Genomic DNA, 24616 nt, shown 5'->3' on the forward strand with positions numbered 1-24616 from the left:
TCACTAGGTCTTGAAACTAATTTTGGAGATCATAACAATACCTTCTCCTTGCCTGTTTCAACAACGTCTGAGACTGTTCATTCATGGCTCCTTTCCTGGTCTACTTCTCTTTCCTGTACACTCTATATGATCACAATCACACCTCCCATTATCATCACCAACTACTTCCCCAAATTAATATTCTGAGTCCCAATTTCTTGGAGCTTAAGACCACATAAGCAATGTGTGTTGGCCATCTCCAATCCCACTGGTATCCTCCACTACACTATATAACTTAATTTTCTTGATCTATATTCAAGAATTAAAAGGAAAAAAAAAACCTTACCTTTTCATGGCAACCAAAAGTACTGAATGTGCATGGAACTGGGGCTGTAGGACAGTCTAGATCATAATGATTAGGCATCTGAAAACCAAAACAAAGGCTGAAAAATGTTTTCCCCTGCATATCATAGTCCAGTTGGACAAGATCACACTTGAAATGAAGAGTTACACTTCATCTAAACAAAATCATATACTGTCTGTGGCTGATTTTGTTACAATGGCTGAGTGACTAGTTGCAACAGAAACCAGTTAGCCCACAAAGATTAAAATGATATTTACGGACATCCTCCAGCTGGATTTTAGCTTGGACAAACCACTCTCCCTGCCCCACTGTTGGTCCACCACTGGAAAGAATAATTAGGAACAATAAGATGTCACTGAAATATCTGCAGCTGAAGAATGAGATGATCAGATTGGCATTTGAAAAAGGCTGATTCAGTGTAAAATGATTGTGAGAGGATCAGCTTGGTACCTGGGAGAACAGCTGTGTGGCTGACAGGGTCTTAGTGCTCGGGCCGGGTGTCAGGCCTGTGTCTCTGAGGTGGGAGAGCCGAGTTCAGGACACTGGTCCACCAGAGACCTCCCAGCTCCACGTCACATCAAATGGCGAAAGCTCTCCCAGGGATCTCCATCTCAATGCTAAGACCCAGCTCCATTCAATGACCAGCAAGCTACAGTGCTGGACACCCCATGCCAAACAACTAGCAAGACAGGAACACAATCCCACCCATTAGCAGAGAGGCTGCCTAAAATCATAATAAGGTCACAGGCAGCCCAAAACACACCCCTGGATGCAGTCCTGCTCACCAGAAAGACAAGATCTAGCCTCATCCACCAGAACACAGGCACTAGTCCCCTCCACCAGGAAGCCTACACAACCCACTGAACCAAGTTTAGCCACTGGGGACAGACACCAAAAACAACGGGAACTACAAACCTGCAGCCGGTGAAAAGAAGACCCCAAACACAGTTAGTTAAGCAAAATGAGAAGACAGAGGAACACACAGCAGATGAAGGAGCAAGGTAAAAACCCACCAGACCAAATGAAGAGGAAACAGACAGTCTACCTGAAAAAGAATTCAGAGTAATGATAGTAAAGATGATCCAAAATCTTGGAAATAGAATGGAGAAAATACAAGAAAGGTTTAACAAAGACCTAGAAGAACTAAAGAGCAAACAAACAATGATGAACAACACAATGAATGAAATTAAAAATTCTCTAGAAGGAATCAATAGCAGAATAACTGAGGCAGAAGAACGGATAAGTGACCTGGAAGATAAAATAGTGGAAATAACTACTGCAGAGCAGAATAAAAAAAGAATGAAAAGAATTGAGGATGGTCTTAGAGACCTCTGGGACAACATTAAACACACTAACATTCGAATTATAGGGGTCCCAGAAGAAGTAGAGAAAGAGAAAGGGACTGAGAAAATATTTGAAGAGATTATAGTTGAAAACTTCCCTAATATGGGAAAGGAAATAGTTAATCAAGTCCAGGAAGCACAGAGAGTCCCATACAGGATAAATCCAAGGAGAAACACGCCAAGACACATATTAACCAAACTATCAAAAACTAAATACAAAGAAAAAATATTAAAAGCAGCAAGGGAAAACAACAAATAACATACAAGGGAATCCCCATAAGGTTAACAGCTGATCTTTCAGCAGAAACTCTGCAAGCCAGAAGGGAGTGGCAGGACGTATTTGAAGTGATGAAAGGGAAAAACCTACAAACAAGATTCCTCTACCCAGCAAGGATCTCATTCAGACTCGACAGAGATATTAAAACCTTTACAGACAAGCAAAACCTAAGAGAATTCAGCACCACCAAACCAGCTTTACAACAAATGTTAAAGGAACTTCTCTAGGCAGGAAACACAAGAGAAGGAAAAGACCTACAATAACAAACCCAAAACAATTAAGAAAATGGTAATAGGAACATACATATCGATAACTACCTTAAATGTAAATGGACTGAATACTCCAACCAAAAGACAAAGACTGGCTGAATGGATACAAAAAGAAGACCTGTATAGATGCTGTCTACAAGAGACCCACTTCAGACCTAGAGACACATACAAACTGAAAGTGAGGGGATGGAAAAAGGTATTCCACGCAAACGGAAATCAAAAGAAAGCTGGAGCAGCAATTCTCTTATCAGACAAAATAGATTTTAAAATAAAGACTGTTAGAAGAGACAAAGAAGGACACTACATAATGATCAAGGGATCAATCCAAGAAAAAGATATAACAATTGTAAATATTAATGCACCCAACACAGGAGCACCTCAATACATAAGGCAAATACTAACAGCCATAAAAGAGGAAATTGGCAGTAACACAATCACAGTAGGGGACTTTAACACCCCACTTTCACCAATGGACAGATCATCCAAAATGAAAATAAATAAGGAAACACAAGCTTTAAATGACACATTAAACAAGATGGACTTAACTGATATTTATAGGACTTTCCATTCAAAAACAACAGAATACACTTTCTTTTCAAGTGCTCATGGAACATTCTCCAGGATTGATCATTATCTTGGGTCACAAATCAAGCCTCGGTAAATTTAAGAAAACTGAAATCATATCAAGTATCTTTTCCGACCACAACACTATGAGACTAGATATCAATTACAGGAAAAAATCTGTAAAAAATACAAATACCTGGAGGTTAAACAGTACACTACTTAACAACCAACAGATCACTGAAGAAATCAAAAAATACCTAGAAACAAATGACAATGAAAACACGAGGACCCAAAACCTATGGGATGCAGCAAAAGCAGTTCTGAGAGGGAAGTTTATAGCAATACAATCCTTCCTCAAGAAACAAGAAACACCTCAAATAAACAACCTAACCTTACACCTAAAGCAATTAGAGAAAGAAGAACAAAAAAACCCCAAAGTTAGCAGAAGGAAAGAAATCATAAAGATTAGATCAGAAACAAAAGAAAAAGAAATGAAGGAAACAATAGCAAAGATCAATAAAACTAAAAGCTGGTTCTTTGAGAAAATAAATGAAATTGATAAACCATTAGCCAGACTCATCAAGAAAAAAAGGGAGAAGACTCAAATCAATAGAATTAGAAATGAAAAAGAAGTAACAACTGACACTGCAGAAATACAAAGCATCATGAGAGATTACTACAAGCAACTATATGCCAATAAAATGGACAACCCGGAAGAAATGGACAAATTCTTAGAAAAGCACAACCTTCCGAGACTGAACCACAAAGAAATAGAAATTATAAACAGACAATCACAAGCACTGAAATTGAGACTGTGATTAAAACTCTTCCAACAAACAAAAGCCCAGGACCAGATGGCTTCACAGGAGAATTCTATCAATTTAGAGAAGAGCTAACACCTATGCTTCTCAAACTCTTCCAAAATATAGCAGAGGGAGGAACACTCCCAAACTCATTCTACGAGGCCACCAGTACCCTGATACCAAAACCAGACAAAGATGTCACAAAGAAAGAAAACTACAGGCCAATATCACTGATGAACATAGACGCAAAAATCCTCAACAAAATACTAGCAGACAGAATCCAACAGCACATTAAAAGGACATACACCATGATCAAGTGGGGTTTATCCCAGGAATGCAAGGATTCTTCAGTATACACAAATCAATCAATGTGATAAACCATATTAACAAACTGAAGGATAAAAACCATATAATCATTTCAATAGATGCAGAAGAAGCTTGTGACAAAATTCAACACCCATTTATGACAAAAACTCTCCAGAAAGTAGGCACAGAGGGAACCTACCTCAACACTATAAAGGCCATATATGACAAACCCACAGCAAACATCGTTCTCAATGGGGAAAAACTGAAACCACTCCCTCTGAGATCCAGAACAAGACAAGGTTGTCCATTCTCACCACTATTATTCAACATAGTTATGGAAGTTTTAGCTACAGCAATCAGAGAAGAAAAAGAAATAAGAGGAATCCAAATCGGAAAAGAAGAAGTATTGCTGTCACTGTTTGCAGATGACATGATAGTATACACAGAGAATCCTAAAGATGCTACCAGAAAACTACTAGAGCTAATAAATGAATTTGGTAAAGTAGCAGGATACAAAATTAATGCACAGAAATCTCTTGCATTCCTATACGCTAATGATGAAAAATCTGAAAGAGAAATTAAGGAAACACTCCCATTTACCATTGCAACAAAAAAGAATAAAATACCTAGGAATAAACCTACCTAAGGAGACAAAAGACCTGTATGCAGAAAACTATAAGACACTGATGAAAGAAATTAAAAATGATACAAACTGATGGAGAGATATACCATGTTCTTAGATTGGAAGAATCAACATTGTGAAAATGACTATACTACCCAAAGCAATCTACAGATTTAATGCAATCCCTATCAAACTACCAATGGCATTTTTTACAGAACTAGAACAAAAAATTTCACAATTTGTATGGATACACTAAAGAACCCAAAGAGCCAAAGTAATCTTGAGAAAGAAAATCGGAGCTGGAGGAATCAGGTTCCCTGACTTCAAACTATACTACAAAGCTACAGTAATCAAGACAGTATGGTACTGGCACAAAAACAGAAATATAGATCAGTGGTACAGGATCGAAAGCCCAGAGATAAACCCACGCACATATGGTCACCTTATTTCTGATAAAGGAGGCAAGAATACACAACGGAGAAAAAACAGCCTATTCAATAAGTGGTGCTGGGAAAACTGGACAGCTATATGTAAAAGAATGAAATTAGAACACTCCCTAACACCATACACAAAAATAAACTCAAAATGGATTAAAGACCTAAATGTAAGGCCAGACACTATAAAACTCTTAGAGGAAAACATAGGCAGAACACTCTATGACATAAGTCACAGCAAGATCCTTCTTGACCCACCTCCTAGAGAAATGGAAATAAAAACAAAAATAAACAAATGGGACCTAATGAAACTTAAAAGCTTTTGCACAGCAAAGGAAACCATAAACAAGATGAAAAGACAACCATCAGAATGGGAGAAAATATTTGCAAATGAAGCAACTGACAAAGGATTAATCTCCAAAATTTACAAGCAGCTCATGCAGCTCAGTATCAAAGAAACAAACAACCCAATCCAAAAATGGGCAGAAGACCTAAATGGACATTTCTCCAAAGAAGATATACAGATTGCCAACAAACACATGAAAGGATGCTCAACATCACTAATCATTAGAGAAATGCAAATCAAAACTACAATGAGGTATCACCTCACACCTGTCAGAATGGCCATCATCAAAAAATCTGGAAACGATAAATGCTGGAGAGGGTGCGGAGAAAAGGGAACTCTCTTGCACTGTGGGTGGGAATGTAAATTGATACAGCCACTATGGAGAACAGTATGGAGGTTCCTTAAAAAACTAAAAATAGAACTACCATACGACCCACCAATCCCACTACTGGGCATATATCCTGAGAAAACCGTAATTCAGAAAGACTCATGTACCACAATGTTCACTGCAGCTCTATTTACAATAGCCAGGATGTGGAAGCTACCTGTGTCCATTGACAGATGAATGGATAAAGAAGATGTGGCACATATATACAATGGAATATTACTCAGCCATAAAAAGAAACAAAATTGAGTTATTTGTAGTGAGGTGGATGGACCTAGAGTCTGTCATACAGAGTGAAGTCAGAAATTGAAAAACAAATACCGTATGCTAACACATATACATGGAATTAAAAAAAAAAAAAGGTTCTGAAGAACCTAGGGGCAGGACAGGAATAAAGATGCAGACACAGAGAATGGACTTGAGGACACGGGGAGGGGGAAGGGTAAGCTGGGACAAAGTGAGAGAGTAGCACTGATATATACACACTACCAAATGTAAAATAGATAGCTAGTGGGAAGCAGCTGCATAGCACAGGGAGATCAGCTCAGTGCTTTGTGACCACCTAGAGGGGTGGGATAGGGAGGGTGGGAGGGACACGCAAGAGGGAGGAGATATGGGGATATATATATGTACAGCTGATTCACTTCGTTATAAAGCAGAAACTAACACACCATTGTAAAGCAATTATACTCTAATAAAGATGTTAAAAAGAAAAAAAAAAAAGAGCAGCTTCCAAGATCATTAGAGTCTGGTGGGTCTAGGAACATGAGCCCTGTTGGTTTTCAGAGTTAGATATTTGGGGAGCTTATCTCTCCAGTGTATGTCTTAAAAGTTGAAATGCCTGAGGAGTGGGTTTGGACCCTTCAGTCCTCAGGGAGAAGCTCCAGGGTTTGAGTTCCCTCCTGCTTGTGGGTATATGGTGAGATTGTTTCCTAGCCTTTCCTACCCACTTTGATGTGATTTTCTTCTCATTTGCCTAATGTGTAGTTATTAGTCAGCCAGCCTTCAGGTTTTTATAAGAGGAAGTTGTTCCATGTGTAGCGGTAGACTCTTGGGAGGAGGTGAATTCACAGGCATCACATTGGGTTGGCCAAAAAGTTCGTTCGGGTTTTTCCGAACATTTTATGGAAAACCCGAACGAACTTTTTGGCCAATCCAATACATAGCTGTGTTGAACAGGAACTGCAATATGATGTTCTTAAGCAATTTTTTCTTCATTTTCAAATTAACTCCAGGTATCCAAGGGCCTCTTCAAAGCAATACCTGGCTGGATTAATTTAGATTGGCTAATGCATATATATAAAAGTTGTTTTGCAGCTCTGTTAAGCTTATTTTATAATTTAGACTTAGCTGATTTAGACTGGCTTTGCATCAACATAAAATGTATTTTATCAACTTAAAAAAATGCTATTTATTTCCAAAAGTCACAAAGAAAGGAAATATCAACGTCTCATACCATGCCCCCAAAATCACTCAAAATTCATTTCAAGAAAATGAATTTATTCCTATTGCCGGGGAACTGGCACCCTCTAGCGGCATTTTAAAGAAAAAGTACCTTCTGATGTCAACCATGACCCAACTAAGACTCTCACTGTGGTCCAGGCCACTGAATCCCTATTCAGTAAACTGTATACGTCAGAGCCACTGACTGCACCCTGTCTTTCCCTCATGACCACCTTTCATAAATCTTCTTACTTTTTGTTAACCTGCGCATGCTTTGACTACAATGGGGAGACTCAGATGCTAGAGGATATTTTAAGCACTTTAATAAAAGTTTTAAAGAAAAGTCTCAGGCTTTGATTTGGGGACTCTAAAAAACATTCTTTAAGATAAGATCCATTATGTAGAATCATGTTCTTTGAAAGTGGTACTAAATTTCCTTTAGAAATTTAGTTTAGCTGTAATCATAGATATTTCAAGCAGAAACAACATCAGAGACCATTTAAACCAATCCTTCATTTCACATAATCTAGAATAGTGGTCAACAAAATTTTTTGCGAAGGGTCATATAGTAAATATTTTCAGCCTTGTAAGCCATACTATGGACTCTGTCCCAAGTACTCAGCTCTACCATTGTGGCACAAAACCAGCCACATACAACACATGGGCATGGCTGTGTTCCAATAAAACTTATTTAAAAAAGCAGGCAGCAGCCAGATTTGGCTGGTGGGCTGGTTTGCTGATCCCTGATCTAGAATGTCCACTTTCTTGACAGAGATCAGTGGGCAAGTTAGTGGCACAGTCAGGGTTAAAATCTAGGTTTTCTGACTCTAAACCTAGGGTTTTTTTCCTACATTAAGTTTTACTTTTGCTGGATTTTAGATGTGCTGTGTGGTTTCCTTAAGTATTAAAACAGAGCAAAAAGAAAAACCCGGGAGGTGAGACTTCACAAGCAAAAAGTTACTTACACCTTCGAATTAAGGCCCTGTTGGAAAAAAAACTAAAGGACTCTGTTAACAAATGAATGGAAAAGTTTAGTTGAGGGACAGGTTTTGCTTGTTCCTACTTAGTAAGGGAATCAATTATGATCTCTGGGTTTGCAGATTTCATGAGTGTATAAATATTTAGTGACTAATATTCATATTTTGTGGGTAAACCCTCCAAATGTCAGAAGATAGCAATCACATGGAATTTTCCTTTCTCTATTAATAAAAAAAATGAATAGTTTTCTAATATAACTACTACTTCTGATGATGCCCCATCAGTGGTCTACAGGCAACTGAACAGAGGGGCTACAGATCCTGGAAATCTCAATATCTCCCAACATGCCTCGAGGACACGGCTACAAATAACGTCTTGCTACTGAATAGACTTGCTTCCTTCTATTTCATTGTTCTTACTCTTTCAACTGGTTTCTGGATACCTAAGATCCTTATTTCACAGAGTCTAAAGATGTATTGATATTTCTTATAAAGTTTTTGGTGTTTAAATGAGCATTTTAAATTATTTTTATCTAAAAATTACTTGGCTTTGGAACTTCTATGAATATACATAAACACAGGTATTACGTTAATGACTTAGGAATTTTAAGTACTCAAGGGCTGAGTATTTTGTTCTTTCTGAAATTAAATTATTTGAAAAAATTCATAGTTTTCTTAAAATTGAAATATAGATTTACAATATTGTGTTAGTTTCAAGTATATAGCAAAGTGATTCAGCTATGTATATATTTATATTTTTCAGATTACTTTCCATTATAGGTTGTTACAAGGTATTGAATATAGTTCCCTACTGTGCTATGTATATCCTTGTTGCTTATCTATTTTATGTATAGTAGTTGGTATCTGTTAATCTATACTTATTTATCCCTCCACACTTCCCTTTCCCCTTTAGTAACCCTAAGTTTGTTTTCTATGTCTGTGAGTCTATTTGTTTTGTATATAAGATTCATTTGTATTTTTTAGATTCCATATATAAGTGGTAACATAAAGCAATTGTCTTTGACTTACTTCACTTAGTATAATATTCTCTAGGCCCATCCATGTTGCTGCAAATGGAAATATTTCATTCTTTTTTATGGCTGAGTAATATTCTATTATCTATATATATCACATCTTCTTAAACCAATCGGTTGTTTCGAAGTCTTGGCTATTATAAATAATGCTGCTATGAACACTGGGGTGCATGTACCTTTGCTTTTTTTTTGGCCATGCCGTGCAGCTTGCAGGATCTTAGTTCCCCGACCAGGAACTGAACCTTGCCCTTGGCAGTGAAAGCGCAGAGTCCTAACCACCAGACCGCCAGGGAATTCCCCATCTACCTTTTCAATTAAGAGTTTTCATCTTTTGGGGATATACGCCCATGAGTGAGATTGCTGGATCATATGGTAGTTCTATTTTTAGTTTTTTAAGGAAACTCCATACTGTTTTCCATAGTGGCTGCACCAATTTATATTCGCACCAACAGTGAAGGAGGGTTCTCTTTTCCTCACACCCTCTCCAGAATGTTATTTGTAGACTTTCTGATGATAGTGTGTGAGGTGATACCTCATTGTGATTCTGATTTGCATTTAAAATTCACATAGTTTTAATTCTTCTTCAACCTGTATTCATTTTGCCTTATTGATTTAAATTTCCAATTAAAAACCTAATTCACTTCTTTAACCTATTTATGGAAATACTGATTTATGAAAGGGAATCATTATACCTGTTCTCTGATGAGCATGGTGTTGCAGTATTCACAGATGACATTTGCCAAAGGACAGTTCTGGTCATGAATCTAAATTTTATTAAAGAAATGTAAGAAAAAAAGTGAGAAAACCTGAAAAGGTAAAACCAACCTATTTTTTTTTGATGTGTGTAAAACAAAAATGTGAGAATGATCTATAAAGGTTATTTTCTCTCCCTTTGCCAGTGTAGTAATGAGATTCATCTCACCCTCCAGCTCTTTAAAAGAATATGACAGCATACAAAAGATGCATCTGTGACTGTTTGGGCATCATTTAACAACATTATAATTCTCCAAAGACACCTTTCCAAAAACTTCCAGCAGCAGCATGATTCAATTAAAACTCTTATCAGGAGGGTAAAGAACAGAAGCATGATTAGGGCAGGAGGCCCATGTTCGCAAAGGCCCCAGAAAGATGAGCCTTGTTTTCTAGAATACAAAAAATTTAAGAAATAATTAACCCTTCTGGTTAGATCCATTTAATTTACTGAAGTTTAAGAAGACACCAATTTGCTCTAATTATGCCTCAGACTTTCTAGCAAGTTAGCTGACATTTTTTTTGAATAATTCATCAACTTAATGAGCATAATATGCTTGATCTCATAAGAAAGTAGGGAAAATTAACAAGATAAATTTGTAAGAAATACAGTTTAAGGAAGTACCTTAATAGTTACAAAAGAACATAAATTGTATGTACACTATTTTAGTAAAAAGGACATAGGATACGGATCCAGGATCTAGGATCTCACTCAGTGCTAGCTTTGCCATTGATAATATTAATATAAAATTTATCTCTTAATCTCTCTACATCCCAGTTTATAAATGGGAAAAATATTCTATGATCATGCTGCTGACAAGTGCCATGAAGTTTCTTTTTAAAAATAAATGTTTTAATTGAAGTATAACATAAGTACAGAAAAGTGAATTCATCATATGTGTGTTTGATGAATTATCACCAAAGGAACACACTTTGTAGGATTTAATTTAATCTCCTAAAAGTTTTAACAACTCATTCTCTTTTTTAAAGAGAAAAATATAAGTCTTACACAGTAATTATTTTATTTATTTGTCTCTAATCCAAGACTGGTCATTAAAATATCACATAGGGAAACAGATCAGCATATACCTTTCCTAAAAACTTTTGTTACTTGTAGATCTACTACTGTGGTAAGCAGCAGAAACAATGCTTTCTCAGAAAGAGATGAAAATATAAACTCTACACTCATTTACTAGAATGGTTTATTGAACTTACTTTCTGAAAAATCAGTCTTCTCACAATTTATAATACAGACTCAGAACTGGATTAACATCTCCATCTACTGCTAACCCCCTCCACTAAACATTAAAAAAAAATAGTAGTGGAATTAACAAATCCAAGTTAGTACATGCCTCTTTATCTTCAAATGCCATCGATACAGCACAGTTTACACAAGAAACCTGTCTCCTTGGACACTCCTTGACAATGTGAATATTAAGTTGGCATTTTTGGAAAGGACGTTGGCATTGGGGACAATTCATAAGAGCAAACTCACAATGTGCTTGATGATCCTATGATGAAAAAAATTATCAATTAGTATTTGCCAATCCTTAAGAAATCTAAAAATAATCTCTTCTAAGAATATACTGTTCTCTTCTATAGAATTGTCCACTGAACCTACTTTGTCTAGTACACACCACAGAACCACAATATGAAGGCCTTAATGGGTTTTTTTTCAAAGAATGGTTGTGAACTGAAGTTTATACAAAGGATGTGACTTTTCAGGTTCATGTATCCAATTAGGGAAGAGAGTTGGAAAGAAGTCAGATTTTCTCATTGTCGATTTAGTAGTGTCGAAAAGGCTGCTCCTCCAAAAGGAGCTAAGTAAAGGGGGCAAGTTACAAATATATTTTAAATGCTTAATTTCAAATGGAACATAAGCAATATTTAACTTCTTGTAAAACCACCACACTAAGGATTGATTAATTTAAAAGCAAATTCTTTTATCTCGTGGCTTCAGTTAATCTCAAGCTATAGGAGAACTATATTATAGTTCGTAATAAAATGAATAATTTAGAAAACCAGAGAAAAAAGTATGAGGGTGCTAAGACGATGGCGCTAAGACGATGGCTACATGGGACTTGCTGCTTATTTCAAAATGAGAGAAATGAAGCTATGGAATTAAAATGTGACACTTGTATTTAAAATGCTCTTCAGTTTTACTGCAGATAATGCTCACCCGAAAAACTTATAGAATACTGATTTATTTTTTATCATCACTGGGGCAAAGCCAGAGTAGATGGAAAAAGAAATTTCTGGTTTCTACTCATATTTATACTCAATAATGAAAGGGAAAGGGTTGGTATTAATTCAGCAAGAATTTGCTAACCAATCACTATATGCTAGGCACTGGCAATATCCAGATGGACACGGCAAAGTTCCTATCCTCTAGGAACTTCCCTGCCTATATGCTAACAGCTAGAAAATAACTTTAATACCTCAAGATGCCTCAGTTCCATCTTGTGCAGACAACCTTCATTTGGACACTTCACCATCAGAGAAAGAATCTCTCGTTTTGCAAAATTGTCAGGAAATAGTTGATTTTCCAGCAGTATTTCATTGTCAACTGGACATTTGTGACCTGCATCTCTAAAAGAAACAAATAAAATACATATATTTGGTAGATTTAAACAAACATTCACATTAGGAAATACACACAACTTTAATTCACCACATATAAATTCTCCACTTATTTCCTATAGAAAATAAATTAACACGTTATATTGTATAATATCACTAAAATAAACTGTCCCAGTTTATGAACCATTCTTTTATGAAATGGATACAACTAGCACCATATGGATTTATCTATCAAAAACTAGTATGGGATTTCAGATTGTGGGATAGATTCCAACCAAAAAACGAGAAATTAATTGAATAAAATCATATTTTGAACAACACAAATGAAGTGAAAGTTAAGGATGGGAATTTTGGCAGTCTAGCAGGCCTCTGTTCTATCAGCAGCTATTCAACATACTAGGGAGATGTAACTAATTATATGCTGCTCAGAATATACTAATAACATGTCTATAGTTATTAGTCATAAGTAAAAATTAACCAATTGGCAGTAAGTAGCCCCACGAGGCCACATTTTAAGGTTTACTTTGAACAGTCATCAACACTGGCTCATGGGCAACAAAGGTTTCCTTTATTTTTATGTCTAGGGTACATACAATGCAATCAGGAGTTAAAGGACCTCTATGTCCTGCTTCCCAATGGTTTATTCCATCTTACGATGGGAAGAACTATCCCCAGGAAGCTTGGGTGTCTGTCATTCCCCTTTAACTTTTTGGGATGTTTCAATCTTCACTCACGAAACGTGGCAGGTCAGATAGGCTACAGAGCGTCAATCACTCAAACATTTGTTGCACACCTCCTACGTGTAAAGCAACAGTGGTGGTTCTTGTGCATGTAAAGGTGCTGAAAATGGGAGTCTGCTGTCAAATGCCTTAGAACTACAAAAGGTGACCGACACAGTCAATCTTTATAGGGCCTCTCTCACACTGCATGATGTTATTATTCTACTGTCGAATATTTTTTGAGAACCAGGGACGTAAACAAGTTTATTGAAATATATTCCCCAAACATAAGTGATGGATATCTAAGAGAAAATAAGAACCTTTCAAAGTAAACTGGAAACCATTATCCACCGCATTAGCAATCACTCCAAAGGAAAATGGAATTGGATTGAGATGCTGCCTTTTGATTCTCTGAATGACTATAACCGATGAGAAATTTCCGAGCCATTCCTTTAAGAACATTAAAGTTGAAGTAAGTGGTCATTTCTAGCTTAGAGGGAGGTAGAAAAAAAAAAAAGCCTCACACTTCCTTTTGTAGGTTTTACTTCCTTTTCAGACCACTGTTCCACTACTTTCATGAATATCTTGCTATTAAAAAACTGCTAAAGATTAGCTACCTTCCTGGGCATGGGTGACACTTGGGTTTTTCTGTACACCTCCACCTACAGGAAAATCAACGATCCATAATATGGTCCTATTTCTACCTAAATACAATATAAACTGAAAATCATTATAAACAGAAAAAAAAGGTGAGCCTTTAACACTGCTCTCATGTATACCTTAAACCAGTGGTCTCAACTAGGGCAATTTTGACTCCAGGGGACATCTGGCAACGTCTGGAGACACTCTGGGTCTCACAACTGGGGAAGTGGGGCTATTTCACCATCCAGTGAGCAGAGGCCAGGAATGCTGTTAAGCATCCTACAACACCAGGACATTCTTCCACAACAAAGAAGTATCTGGCTCAAAATGCCAATAGTGTGGAGGATGAGAAAACCAACCCTAAAGAGATATTGCCAATTCACCACTGGGTAACATATCTTTCCCCCAAACTGAAACAAGACACATGCTCCCTTGTAACTTAAATTAAGCCAATTCCCAAGTATGGATGTAGTTACCACAAATTCAAATTTTATAGAAAAGTTTAGCTCGACTAACAAGAAAAAAAAAAGAGAGGACTCAAATAAAATCAGAAATGAAAGAGGAGACATCACAACTGATACCACAGATACAAAGGATCAAAAGAGACTACTATGAACAATTATATGGCAACAGATTTGACAACCTAAAAGAAATGGATAAATTCCCAGAAACATACAACCTACCAAGACTGAACCATAAAGAAACAGAAAATCTGAACAGACTACATTACTAGCAAGGAGAGTGAATCAGTAATCAAAAACCTCCCAACAAACAAAAGTCCAGAACCAGATGGCTTCACCGGTGAATTCTATCAAACATTTAAAGAAGAATTAATACCAATCCTTCACAAACTCTTCTAAAAAACAGAAGAGGAACACTTCCAAACTCATTTTATGAGGCCAGCATTACCCTGATACCAAACCAGACAAAGATGCCACAAGAAAAAAAAAAAAAAGGTAATTTAAAAGTCGAAAGAGAAAAACTTACAAGATGAGTGAATAGCCAGCTAACCTACTTAAAAATGATTTCACCAATATGACTAGATGCTTATTAGTTGAAGAACCTAAAATTCCCCCACTTGTTCCATTTTTTTGTCCTGTACAGAACTCCTCAGTCACCTAAAAATATTCCCATCTAACTTCTGAATTATAGTAAAATGTATCTATTTCTTAGGAGATGAATTTTAATCATTTGTGGAAACCCCATATACTTTCATTCAGTTGATGCAATCGTGATTTACTGAACACCTACTAGGTATCAGGTGCTATTCCCAGCACTTAGGAAATATCAAGAACTAAAATAGATCTCAACCCCTGCTCTCAAGGAGCTTATACTCCAGGTGAGCAAGCAGACGATAAACACACAAATTATCTGTATTTTTAAATATGAAAAGTGTTAAAGAAAAAAAGGTAGGTAAGGGAGATAGAGAGTGTGGGGAGAGGTGGGGGAAGGCACGCTGCGGTATAAACAGGGTAGCCAGGGTACCTACGAGAAGGTGAGATCTGAGCCACACTGGAGGGAGTAAAGGGCACTGACTAAGCAGTTAGCTGAAGTAAGATGCAGAGAGAGCAGCTGAAGCCAACTCCCCAAGAGCATGCTTGACAAGTTCAAGGAACAGCAAAGAGTGAATTGGTAGAGCGGAGGGGAGCCTAATAGAGAAATGATCAGAAAATTTATGGACCTATCATATAAGGCCTTACAAGGGCTTTGGCTTTTACTCCCAGATGACCTGCTGCAATGCTCTGAGCAGAGATGACATCATCTTACTTATTTTACCAGGTTCATTCTGGCTGCTATATTGAGAACAGCCTGGAAGAAGGCAAGGGTGGAAGTAGGGAGGCCTGTGAGAGAGCTGATGGTGATTCAGAACAGGGTGAGGCAGGGATTGAATTTTGGATACATTATGAAGGCAGAGCCATCAATCAATACTTTCCTTAAAAATACTGGTTATTTTACAGTTGTCCATAGGCAGCAGGTAGCAGACAAAATTTAATGTGGCTAAAATGAGAATAATGATTACTCATAAAGTCAGCATTATTTGTATGGTTGAGATTATCGTATTCTAGTAGGATCATCATTTAAGGTACATTATTTTAAATTATTTTCTTAAAGCTTAGAGACACACTCTAGTCTACAACTGCTTTAAGTAGAAGTAGCTACTTATTGTTTATTTATCTGAGGGTCAAAGGAGGAGAGGACATAGTAATTACCTTTCATACTACAGCAGGAACTGGAATAAGAATGTAAATTTCTCAGTTTTCTGTCCAGTGTTCTTTTTCCTGAAGTAGCTTTTTATGTATAAGACTATTCTTGGGATGCCCTGTGTTCTATTTAATAATGTTCTATTTGGTTGTTACAGGTTCATTCTTATGCTCACGTACCTTATTGATTTGATGATGCAGGCTTTGCAGAACCTGTGGCCGCATGGTGTTTGCACTGCTTCCCGTAATGCCATCAAGCAGATGGGGCATTCATACTTGCTTTCCAGGGGTGGGTCAAATTCCACGTCATACCCCTGGATCTCTTCCATAAAAGAGCTGGAAAGATTCCCTGTGCTGGCCGTTCCACTCACACTGTCATCTTTTGCTGCAGCACCACAGGAGCTGGCGGCCATGGCAGCACAGCAGTCGCTCTCAGACTGGCTGGATCCACAGCTGTTTTCACAGTGTAGCAGACTCATAGTAACGTGATTATCGACTGCTCTGAAGAAATAGCAAGACAAAAAGTGCCTTCACATATACACACACACACATATATCATAGCTATCTATGCAAGCCACCTTCTAGTTGATAAACATTAGCTCTGTTAATATTATTTACAGAAAACTTTCAAAGTTTTTTCAGCTTTGCTTCATGACTACTATTTTACAAGTTAAGGAGTTCATGATCTAGTAGAAGGATGGAATATAAGGTTAAAAGAAGAAAAATACCTCAACTGTAATAATTAGCATAATTATCTGTTTAAATGTCTGTTTTCTATGACTGGAGTTTCAAGAATTTTCATTTCCTCAGTACTCAGCACGAGCTCTTTCGCCTAACAGGTGTTCATTAGGCAGCTGCTGAAGAACTTAATTATGCTGCTGAACTTCCTTCAAGTATCCAGAGCTGAAGAGAACAGCACGGCCAGCAGGCAGTGCGAGGACGAGCAATGCACAAGGGATCAGATGATCCTGAGAAACTATTAGATGTGTGATTTTGGGCAACTAACCATTTGGATCTCAGTTTCTTCTTCTAGATCTAAAACTCTATTGACTACAGTTGAGCCCTGAACAAGGCAGGTGTTAGGGATGCCGACCCCCACGCAATAGAAAACCCGAGTTGGCCCTCTGTTCCCAAAGTTCCACATCCTCAGAGGCAATAACCACAGATCCTTTACTGAAAAAAATCTGCGTTTAAGTGGACCTGTGTAGTTCAAACCTGTGTTGTTCAAGGGGTCAACTGTACCTCCAAATGTTCAGTGTGGCAATTTCTGTTACGCAGAAAGAATGGAATTGAAAAAGTATATCTGTATGTCCTCGTGCCTTCAGTCGTGTCAAGTGACTATGTTTCATTACTAATGACTGGAAAAACAAGTGAGGTTTTGTTTGCCTATGGAAAACTATTGCTTTCACGGTAGGTGGGATGCTTTCAAATTCTAAACCATTACGAGAATTTACAAGTGAGAAGCTAAGGTCTAAAAGCAATTCACAGCCTAATTAACCAGGTCTCTCTTGTAGGTAATTACACGTAAGGAAAATTCCCACTATGTGCCAGATATACAGTTGACCCCTGAACACAGGGGTTAGGGGTGCCGACACCCAAGCACTCAAAAATCCACAAATAACGTTACAGTTTGCCCTCTGTGTCTGTGGTTCTATATCCACTGATTCAACCAACCTCTGATAATGTAGTGCTGCAGTATTTATTGGAAAAAATCCACGTATAAGTGGACTCATGCAGTTCAAACCTATGTTGTTCAAGCGTCAACCAGAGTTCTAGAAAACAGAATGTAAGCCTCCAGCCAATATGGTAGACAATGTATCCCCCGCCTGTCTCATTTTTATATAAAAATCCTGGCTGCCACCATGTCAAATAGTGGGTTAAGACAGTAATCCTCTATTTTTTACCACTATAGATACCTTTTTCTTCTTCTCAAAAAGATTTTGAGTAGCATTTGATGGCCACCTACAAAGGATGAGGCACTGTTCTGGCTGGAGAGGCAATATCATGAAGTGGTGAAGAGCTTAGATGCTGGAATCGGATGATGTGGGTTTAACTCTTGTCTCCATCATTTGGTGTATGACCTGGGCAAACTATATAACCTTTCTGTGCTTCAGTTTCCTCATCTGTAAATGGGGGTAACAAAAGAATCCACCTCAGAATTACCGAGAGGATTAAATGTGTTAATATGTGCAAAGCACTTAGAACTGTGCCTGGAAGTAAAAATGAGTTGTTATTATGTGTAGCTCTATAGAGTTATTTAACCATTTTATTGCCCTCCCACCCCGTTATCAAAGTGGAAACTCTGAAGCTTTAAAAGGCTCAGTAACTTGCCAAGGATTACCCAACTAATAAGAAACAGGGTTAGAATCAGAACCCAAGACTACTTCCCCCCAGAGCCTGTGCAATTTGTACTATCCTATGTTTGTCTATGTTTTGACAACTTTGTCTATTATAAAGCTGAATTTAAAATTTCTTTCCATTTATTTTTATTATACTAGACTAAGATGCTGACCACAGCTTCTGTTAAACATGAGCTGTCCAGTGTTATCAGGTTGGGTTGACAGAATTCCAAAAAATCAGTAAAGAAAAACTGGCATTTTGTTTTACCTTTTTAGTTTCGATATAGTATTTTTGAAAAGTTAAAAACAGTTTGCAAAGCCTTGTTGTAACTAATGCAGAATCCCGTGGAAGACTCAGTACAAGTTGATAAAAAGGAAGGGATGGCAAGATACTGGCAAACAGCAGAACTAGTTATTACACCTGTGCTCCAGGATGGGGTATAAGGCCCCTGTTATACCCTCCAAATCTGTTGATAGATAACACTGTAATGCTATACTAGTGTTTATATCCTTTGTTATTTTTCTTCCCATATACATTTTTGTGTTCAATTACTACCTTAGTTAAATTTCTTAGAAGTAGAATTATTAGGTCAAAAAGTATATAATTTTTTATAGTTTCTGATAGATGCTGGTTATCCAATATGATATGTTTTGATATCCAATAGCAAAGGCTTTATAATTCCCACTCCCAAAAGCAGAGTAAGTATGAGAGAACACATTTTATATACCTTTGATAATTCCAGGTATAGTTACCTTTTGAAACTTTAACCATTTTATTTTTTTAAAGTAAAATCACTTTTGAGAAATTAATATTTGTTTGGTTGTACAGCATATATCAAAATGCTAGCCAGGAGACAAAAGCAAAAGTCCCTGAGCTAAGTCTACCTTTTCTGCCCAAATGTCCAGTTAAAATTCAGTTTATTGGATAGTCGATACACTGCCCTCTTGCTATCCAGTCCAAAAGACCTGAAGGTCTTTAGATTTAGAGACCTTTTATAGCAAATGTGTTACAAAGAACATCCGTCCAATCAGTCACAATTCCTTAAAAGGAATTCCACTGCAGGAATGCAGTGTCAAGACATGAAAGTGAGCACTCTTAAAAATATAGATGCCATTATTTTTCATGCTTTAAGAAGTAATACAGAAGCTTTACATCTTTCAAATAAACTTCTTTAGGTAGTCACTCTGTCTACAGTATGTAGTCCCATGTAACTATACTGCAAAGGGAAAATTAAGCTAAAGCAGTATTCTGAGTGCCATTCAGTATTTTTAGGTTTACTCTTTCTTTTTGGCAAGTTAAAACATTTTTTCCCTTTACTTTTAGGGACTGTGATGACTTAATTGAAAATCACTTTCTTAACTACAGTGAGTAACTATTTTAATTAACACCGAGAAAAAAACCCAAAAAGTGCTTAGAGTCAGCTATAGAAGATGATCTGGGGGCTTCCCTGGTGGCGCAGTGGTTGAGAATCCACCTGCCAATGCAGGGGACACAGGTTCGAGCGCTAGTCGGGGAAGATCCCAAATGCTGCGGAGCAACTAAGCCCGTGCGCCACAACTACTGAGCCTGCGCTCTAGAGCCCGCAAGCCACAACTATTTAGCCCACGAGCCACAACTACTGAAGCCTGCGCACCTAAAGCCCATGCTCGGCAATAAGAGAAGCCACTGCAAGGAAGAATAGCCCCCGCTCGCTGCAACTAGAGAAAGCCCGCGTGCAGCAACAAAGACCCAACGCAGCCAAAAATAAATAAATAAATTTATTTTAAAAAAAAAAAGATGATGATCTGGCAACCGTGTAGAAAATACTATGCTCTATTAGTATTTCTTTTTTTAAACCTCATATGGTGCCTTAGGTATCCACTTCATGAGACGCTACAGAGGTACGCTTGGCTTTACATAAGCTAAAATAAATAAGAGTGAACAGATATTCTTACCTTCAAATAAAGATTTCTTTGGCCTCTTTTCTATTCTAACATTCAGAATTCATGTGGCTTTCTATATGAATTAATAGAAGAGACAGCACAAAGGTTAAATGGTTCTTTAGTACGTTAAGAGCTTCATGACTGTAATTCCCTCTTTGTAATTGTGAGTCTAGTACAGTAAGCACTGCCTTAATTAAATATTGTGGGATGTAACCACTGCCAACTTATTTTGACTGCAAAATGAATATCAAAAATAACCTTATAAGAAATCATGGCTTAAATTCACCTATTAGTATGCGGTTACATATTATGCTCCAAAGAGTATACTGTTAAATATCTTGTGGGAGGGGGAGTAGGGCGATACACAAAACTTTGTTCCTTTAAGATCAACAGATGCTAATGAGAGAAACGTACCAAGCTAACGAAATCAGTAAGTTATGTCTTCAACTGGTCAATTTTAAGTTTTTAAGTAAAACCACATAATACAAAACACTGAGAAATTACCTTTAATTTGCTACTAGCTTTAGAAACAAGAACTATTTACCAAATCCTTAAGATCTATTCTTAGAATTGCAAAGACCTGCAAAAGGGCTGCAATGGCCAAGGTGCTGCAAAAGAGTCAACTGCTATGCCTAATTTTTGATCACAAATTTGAGGGGACATTCCCCTTCCTAGGCATGATTTGTTCTCCTCCAGGAGGCAAAGATTTGAACTTCTTTCAAAATCTAAGTGGCCAAAAATTTATCAGCATCACGTATCCAAATTTGTCACAGAAAAGACTTCAAGTTACAATTCTTAAATACTGTGATGTATATAGTGCGTGCAGGTTGAAACTCTGATCATCACATGGGCAACAAGGGCCTGAGACACATTCCTTCCTTGAGTCACAAAAGAAGCCACAGCGTCCTCACCCCACTCCCACATCAACATCAGAAAAGCCCCTTCTCCCTTCCCGAGTAATCACAGGGGAGTGGATAAAATACCAGTGGCCAGGTTCACAAGGCCAACACTCAGAATTTCAAGTTTTTCTTGTTTCTATGCCTGTGTAGCAAGACATTTAGTGATTTACACTCCCGAGAAACCAGAGAAAACACGCAAATACTATACGTTGAATGAAGCTCCTAAAATTTGCAGGTGCTTTCTGTTCACATTCAAGACAGTCGTAACTCAGCTGGAGTTCCCCTGAAGCCAAATACTAGGAACAGCTTTATCAACCCAGCGTCTGGAACAATCGCTAGAACTCCCGCGTGCAGGGGCGGGGGAGGAAACATTCGTGTCAGCTGAACCTTTTCTTTAAAAAAAAAAAAAACTTGCTGCCTGGGACGTCTACCGAGTTCAACAGAGAACCCAAAAATAGCTCTCCCATGACAGTGACAGAGGGAGTCGCTAAGAATCTAAAGGGAATTTTTTTTTTTAAAGCCGGTAACATCCGAGCGACGGGAAAATACAGGAGGCGATTTCCTTTTCTGGGAAGGGGAATGCGCGGGGTGGAGGAAGTCGGGCCGAGAAAGTTGGCGCGAGATTCCAGCTGGGGGATGGAGTGAGCCGGGGAGGTGGTCCCCACCGGCCGGCGGAGCAGAGGTGAGGAGACAGAGGGCGGCGTCCCCAACCTGTGGGAACCCAGGGGAGAGGAGGCGGCGTCCCTAACCCGTGGGAAGCCAGGGGCGGCGTCCCCAAGTGAGAAACAGGAGAGGAGGAGGCATCCCAGCCCGTGGGGAGAGAGGCCGCCACCGCTGGGAGCCGTCAGAAGGAGACTCACCGCTCCGGTCCGCTGGGCCGCCGACTACGCCCGGCCGCAGAACTCCACTCAGCCAAGGTGCCAGGAGAGAAAGGCACCGCATTCCAAGCCGAGTGGGCCAGGACGCTGGTCTCTTGACCTGAAGGCCGCCGTTACTGCGTCCCCCGGGAGCCCGAGCCCCAACCGCGGACGCCCCTACTTCCGCCTTCTCTGCTCGCCCGGGGGAGCGAGGGGCGGGGAGCGGGCAGGGGAGGAGACAGAGCGGCCCATCCGGGCGTTGGCGCCCCCTGGCGGCGGTCCTCCACGGGCGTGCGCTGCGGCGCAGGCGTGGGTAGGTCCAGCTGTCAATCTAGAGCTCTCCCGCTGCGCTTCCGCCTCGCTTGGGTGCGAATCCCACCTGGGAATTCCTTACCCAGCAATCCTGAACTGAGATCTGTCGCGGAGTAACTGTGATCTAGTGAGCAGCAGCAACAGCAGTAATCCCAAACTGTGTGTTTATAGTTTCCTAATCCAAGCAGGAGAAAAACTCCAACTCGGCGAGATTACTTGACCTTCGGAAAGTCTTCACTCCTTCCCTAACTCCATCCTCCTTGCCAAGGAAGTTTACATGATACGTAGAGCCCTCTGTTATCACCTGGTCCTTCCCCTTCAACCAGTCCAAGGGAGTCAAACCCATATATTTAAATATTTCTTTGAAACTGCTGCCAAACACATCATCTCTTTTTCTGTCAACGTCACAAGAAAGCTATTTTTAATTCCTTGTTTAACTGCATGCAAACCTCTAAGGAATGTAACATGAAGATGCGTGAAAGATTTTGGCCCAGCTCTGCAAATCTGACTCATCCTCCACCTCTTGGGGGAGGTATCACAGGGTGTTGGGTTTCATATGTACATGTCCTGAAACCAGAGTGCTTCGTTCCAATCTAGTTTTTCCCCTTTGTAAATTATTTGACTTTAAATAATTTACTTAATCTGACTTCAATTTTTTCATCTCATTAAAATAAGGATAATGACAGTACCTACCTCATTGGTAGCATTGTTGGAAGGGTAACATAAGTTAGTACATGTTAATAAATTATTTAAAACTAGGACATAGTATGTGCTCAATAAATGTTAACAATACTGTATTTCCTGCTTTCTGGTTGCTGATATTCATAAAAACTACTTATGTTTTTAAGATAAGAAACTGTCACAAGTTTTCAAACTCACTCTGCCCCCCCCCCTTTTTTTAAAGTGTTTTGAAATAGTTAAGACATAAAAAGAATTATACACACATCTGTGTGCTCACCACCCAGCTCAATAAATAAAACATTGCCAGTAGAATTGCCAGCTCTTGTGCATCCCTCCCCACTGATTCCCAGGGCCCTGTAAAAATAAATTCCCTATGCGATGGTGAAGAGATCATTATATAAAACTGAGAGATGGAGAAAAAGAAGAACAAGGGAGGTAGACTTTCCTCCACGTATTAATATGTGCTCTGGGGCAAGTTTTGTAACTTTTACGAACTTCAGTTTCCTAAACCATAAACTAGGGGATAATATTTACCTTCCAGGCTCTTGTCAGCATCAACTAATAAAAATGTATGTGAGAGAACCCAGCACTGGGCTTTCAGAAAGATTAGATATTGTGCGTGTATTTCACCATTTTCACACGTGTCCTTGAGGGGCTTCCTCCTACTTCTACAGATCCTATTTATTCTTCCCTGTTTATACTGGTAGAGAGTGTTGGCGCTCACCCATGCCCTGGGCACACAGGAGACTTACACTACCCTGTCCCCTTGCAGTCAGATGGCGCCATATGACTAGTTCTGACCCACAGGCTGTTCAGGGGAAGGGGTGTGTGTCATTTTAAGACCAAAGCATTTGATTTTCATTGAAAGACCCTCTTCCCCACGTGACAACCATGGGTGGGGCAGCTGTAAGAGGCTGGATCGCTAAATTGCTGTATGGAGGGCAGTTGTCTTGGAAAGTCAATCCACCTTCATTGGACTTATATGAGCAGGAAACAAATCTCTGTTGTTTTGAGCCATTGAGATGTTAGGGCTGTCTTTTCTGCAGCACAACCCAGCCTATCCTATGCAAATTCCTCCTTAAAGTCTCTTCTGATCGTTCACACCCCTGCTGGACTAGGAATCAGAAAACAAAGTTTTCCTCTTGGCTCTGCCTCTTATTAAAACTGGACCTGGTCAAGTATCCTCATCTGTAAAGTTGGAATAAAATCCATCCTGTCTCCTTCTCAGAGACTTTATTGGTTCAAATGAGATCATACATGTGAAAACTCTTTGTAAACTAGGAAGCTCTATACAGGCGGAAGGAACTGAATATTCTGATCAGTAGGGTTATCTGATATGTACAGCAACCACAGTATCTAGTTTTCCTGAAATTGTCACTAATTTAAAATATTTTCCAGTGTCCTATATAAGTATTCAAAGTGGGCAAAAATATCATCACGGTATCATTTCTGGGTTGCTGTTTTTCACACTCTATTTGAAAACTGAAATAAGATTCACCTTGTAGGCTGTCCCAGGTAGGGGTGGGAGGGTGAGAGATTGTCCTCCATTTAGAAATAAGACGGCTCT

General features: G+C 38.7%; 1 protein-coding gene across 7 annotated transcripts in view; it reads right to left on the bottom strand.

Moving 5' to 3' along the window:
- Nucleotides 1-23874, bottom strand: part of TRAF6 (TNF receptor associated factor 6) — a 29728-nt gene extending 5854 nt beyond the window's left edge. The window contains exons 1-8 of one of the 7 annotated variants that reach the window (XM_082410499.1): nt 22451-23873; nt 20313-20373; nt 17955-18161; nt 16219-16539; nt 12335-12485; nt 11249-11407; nt 9839-9910; nt 326-403 (exon numbers count right to left, since the gene is read on the bottom strand). In XM_082410499.1, coding sequence (XP_082266625.1) covers nt 326-403; nt 9839-9910; nt 11249-11407; nt 12335-12485; nt 16219-16539; nt 17955-17989 — 816 coding nt within the window. In that variant the 5' untranslated portion in view covers nt 17990-18161; nt 20313-20373; nt 22451-23873. Of the gene's footprint in view, nt 1-325; nt 404-9838; nt 9911-11248; nt 11408-12334; nt 12486-16218; nt 16540-17954; nt 18162-20312; nt 20374-22059 lie in introns of all 7 variants that reach the window. The other 6 variants (XM_082410497.1, XM_082410502.1, XM_082410501.1 and 3 more) reach the window with 6 other exon arrangements.
- Between the last annotated feature and the right edge of the window lie 742 nt (nt 23875-24616).

Source organism: Balaenoptera physalus (assembly GCF_965194825.1).
Source record: "Balaenoptera physalus genome assembly, chromosome: 10".
Taxonomy (NCBI): Eukaryota; Metazoa; Chordata; class Mammalia; order Artiodactyla; family Balaenopteridae; genus Balaenoptera; species Balaenoptera physalus.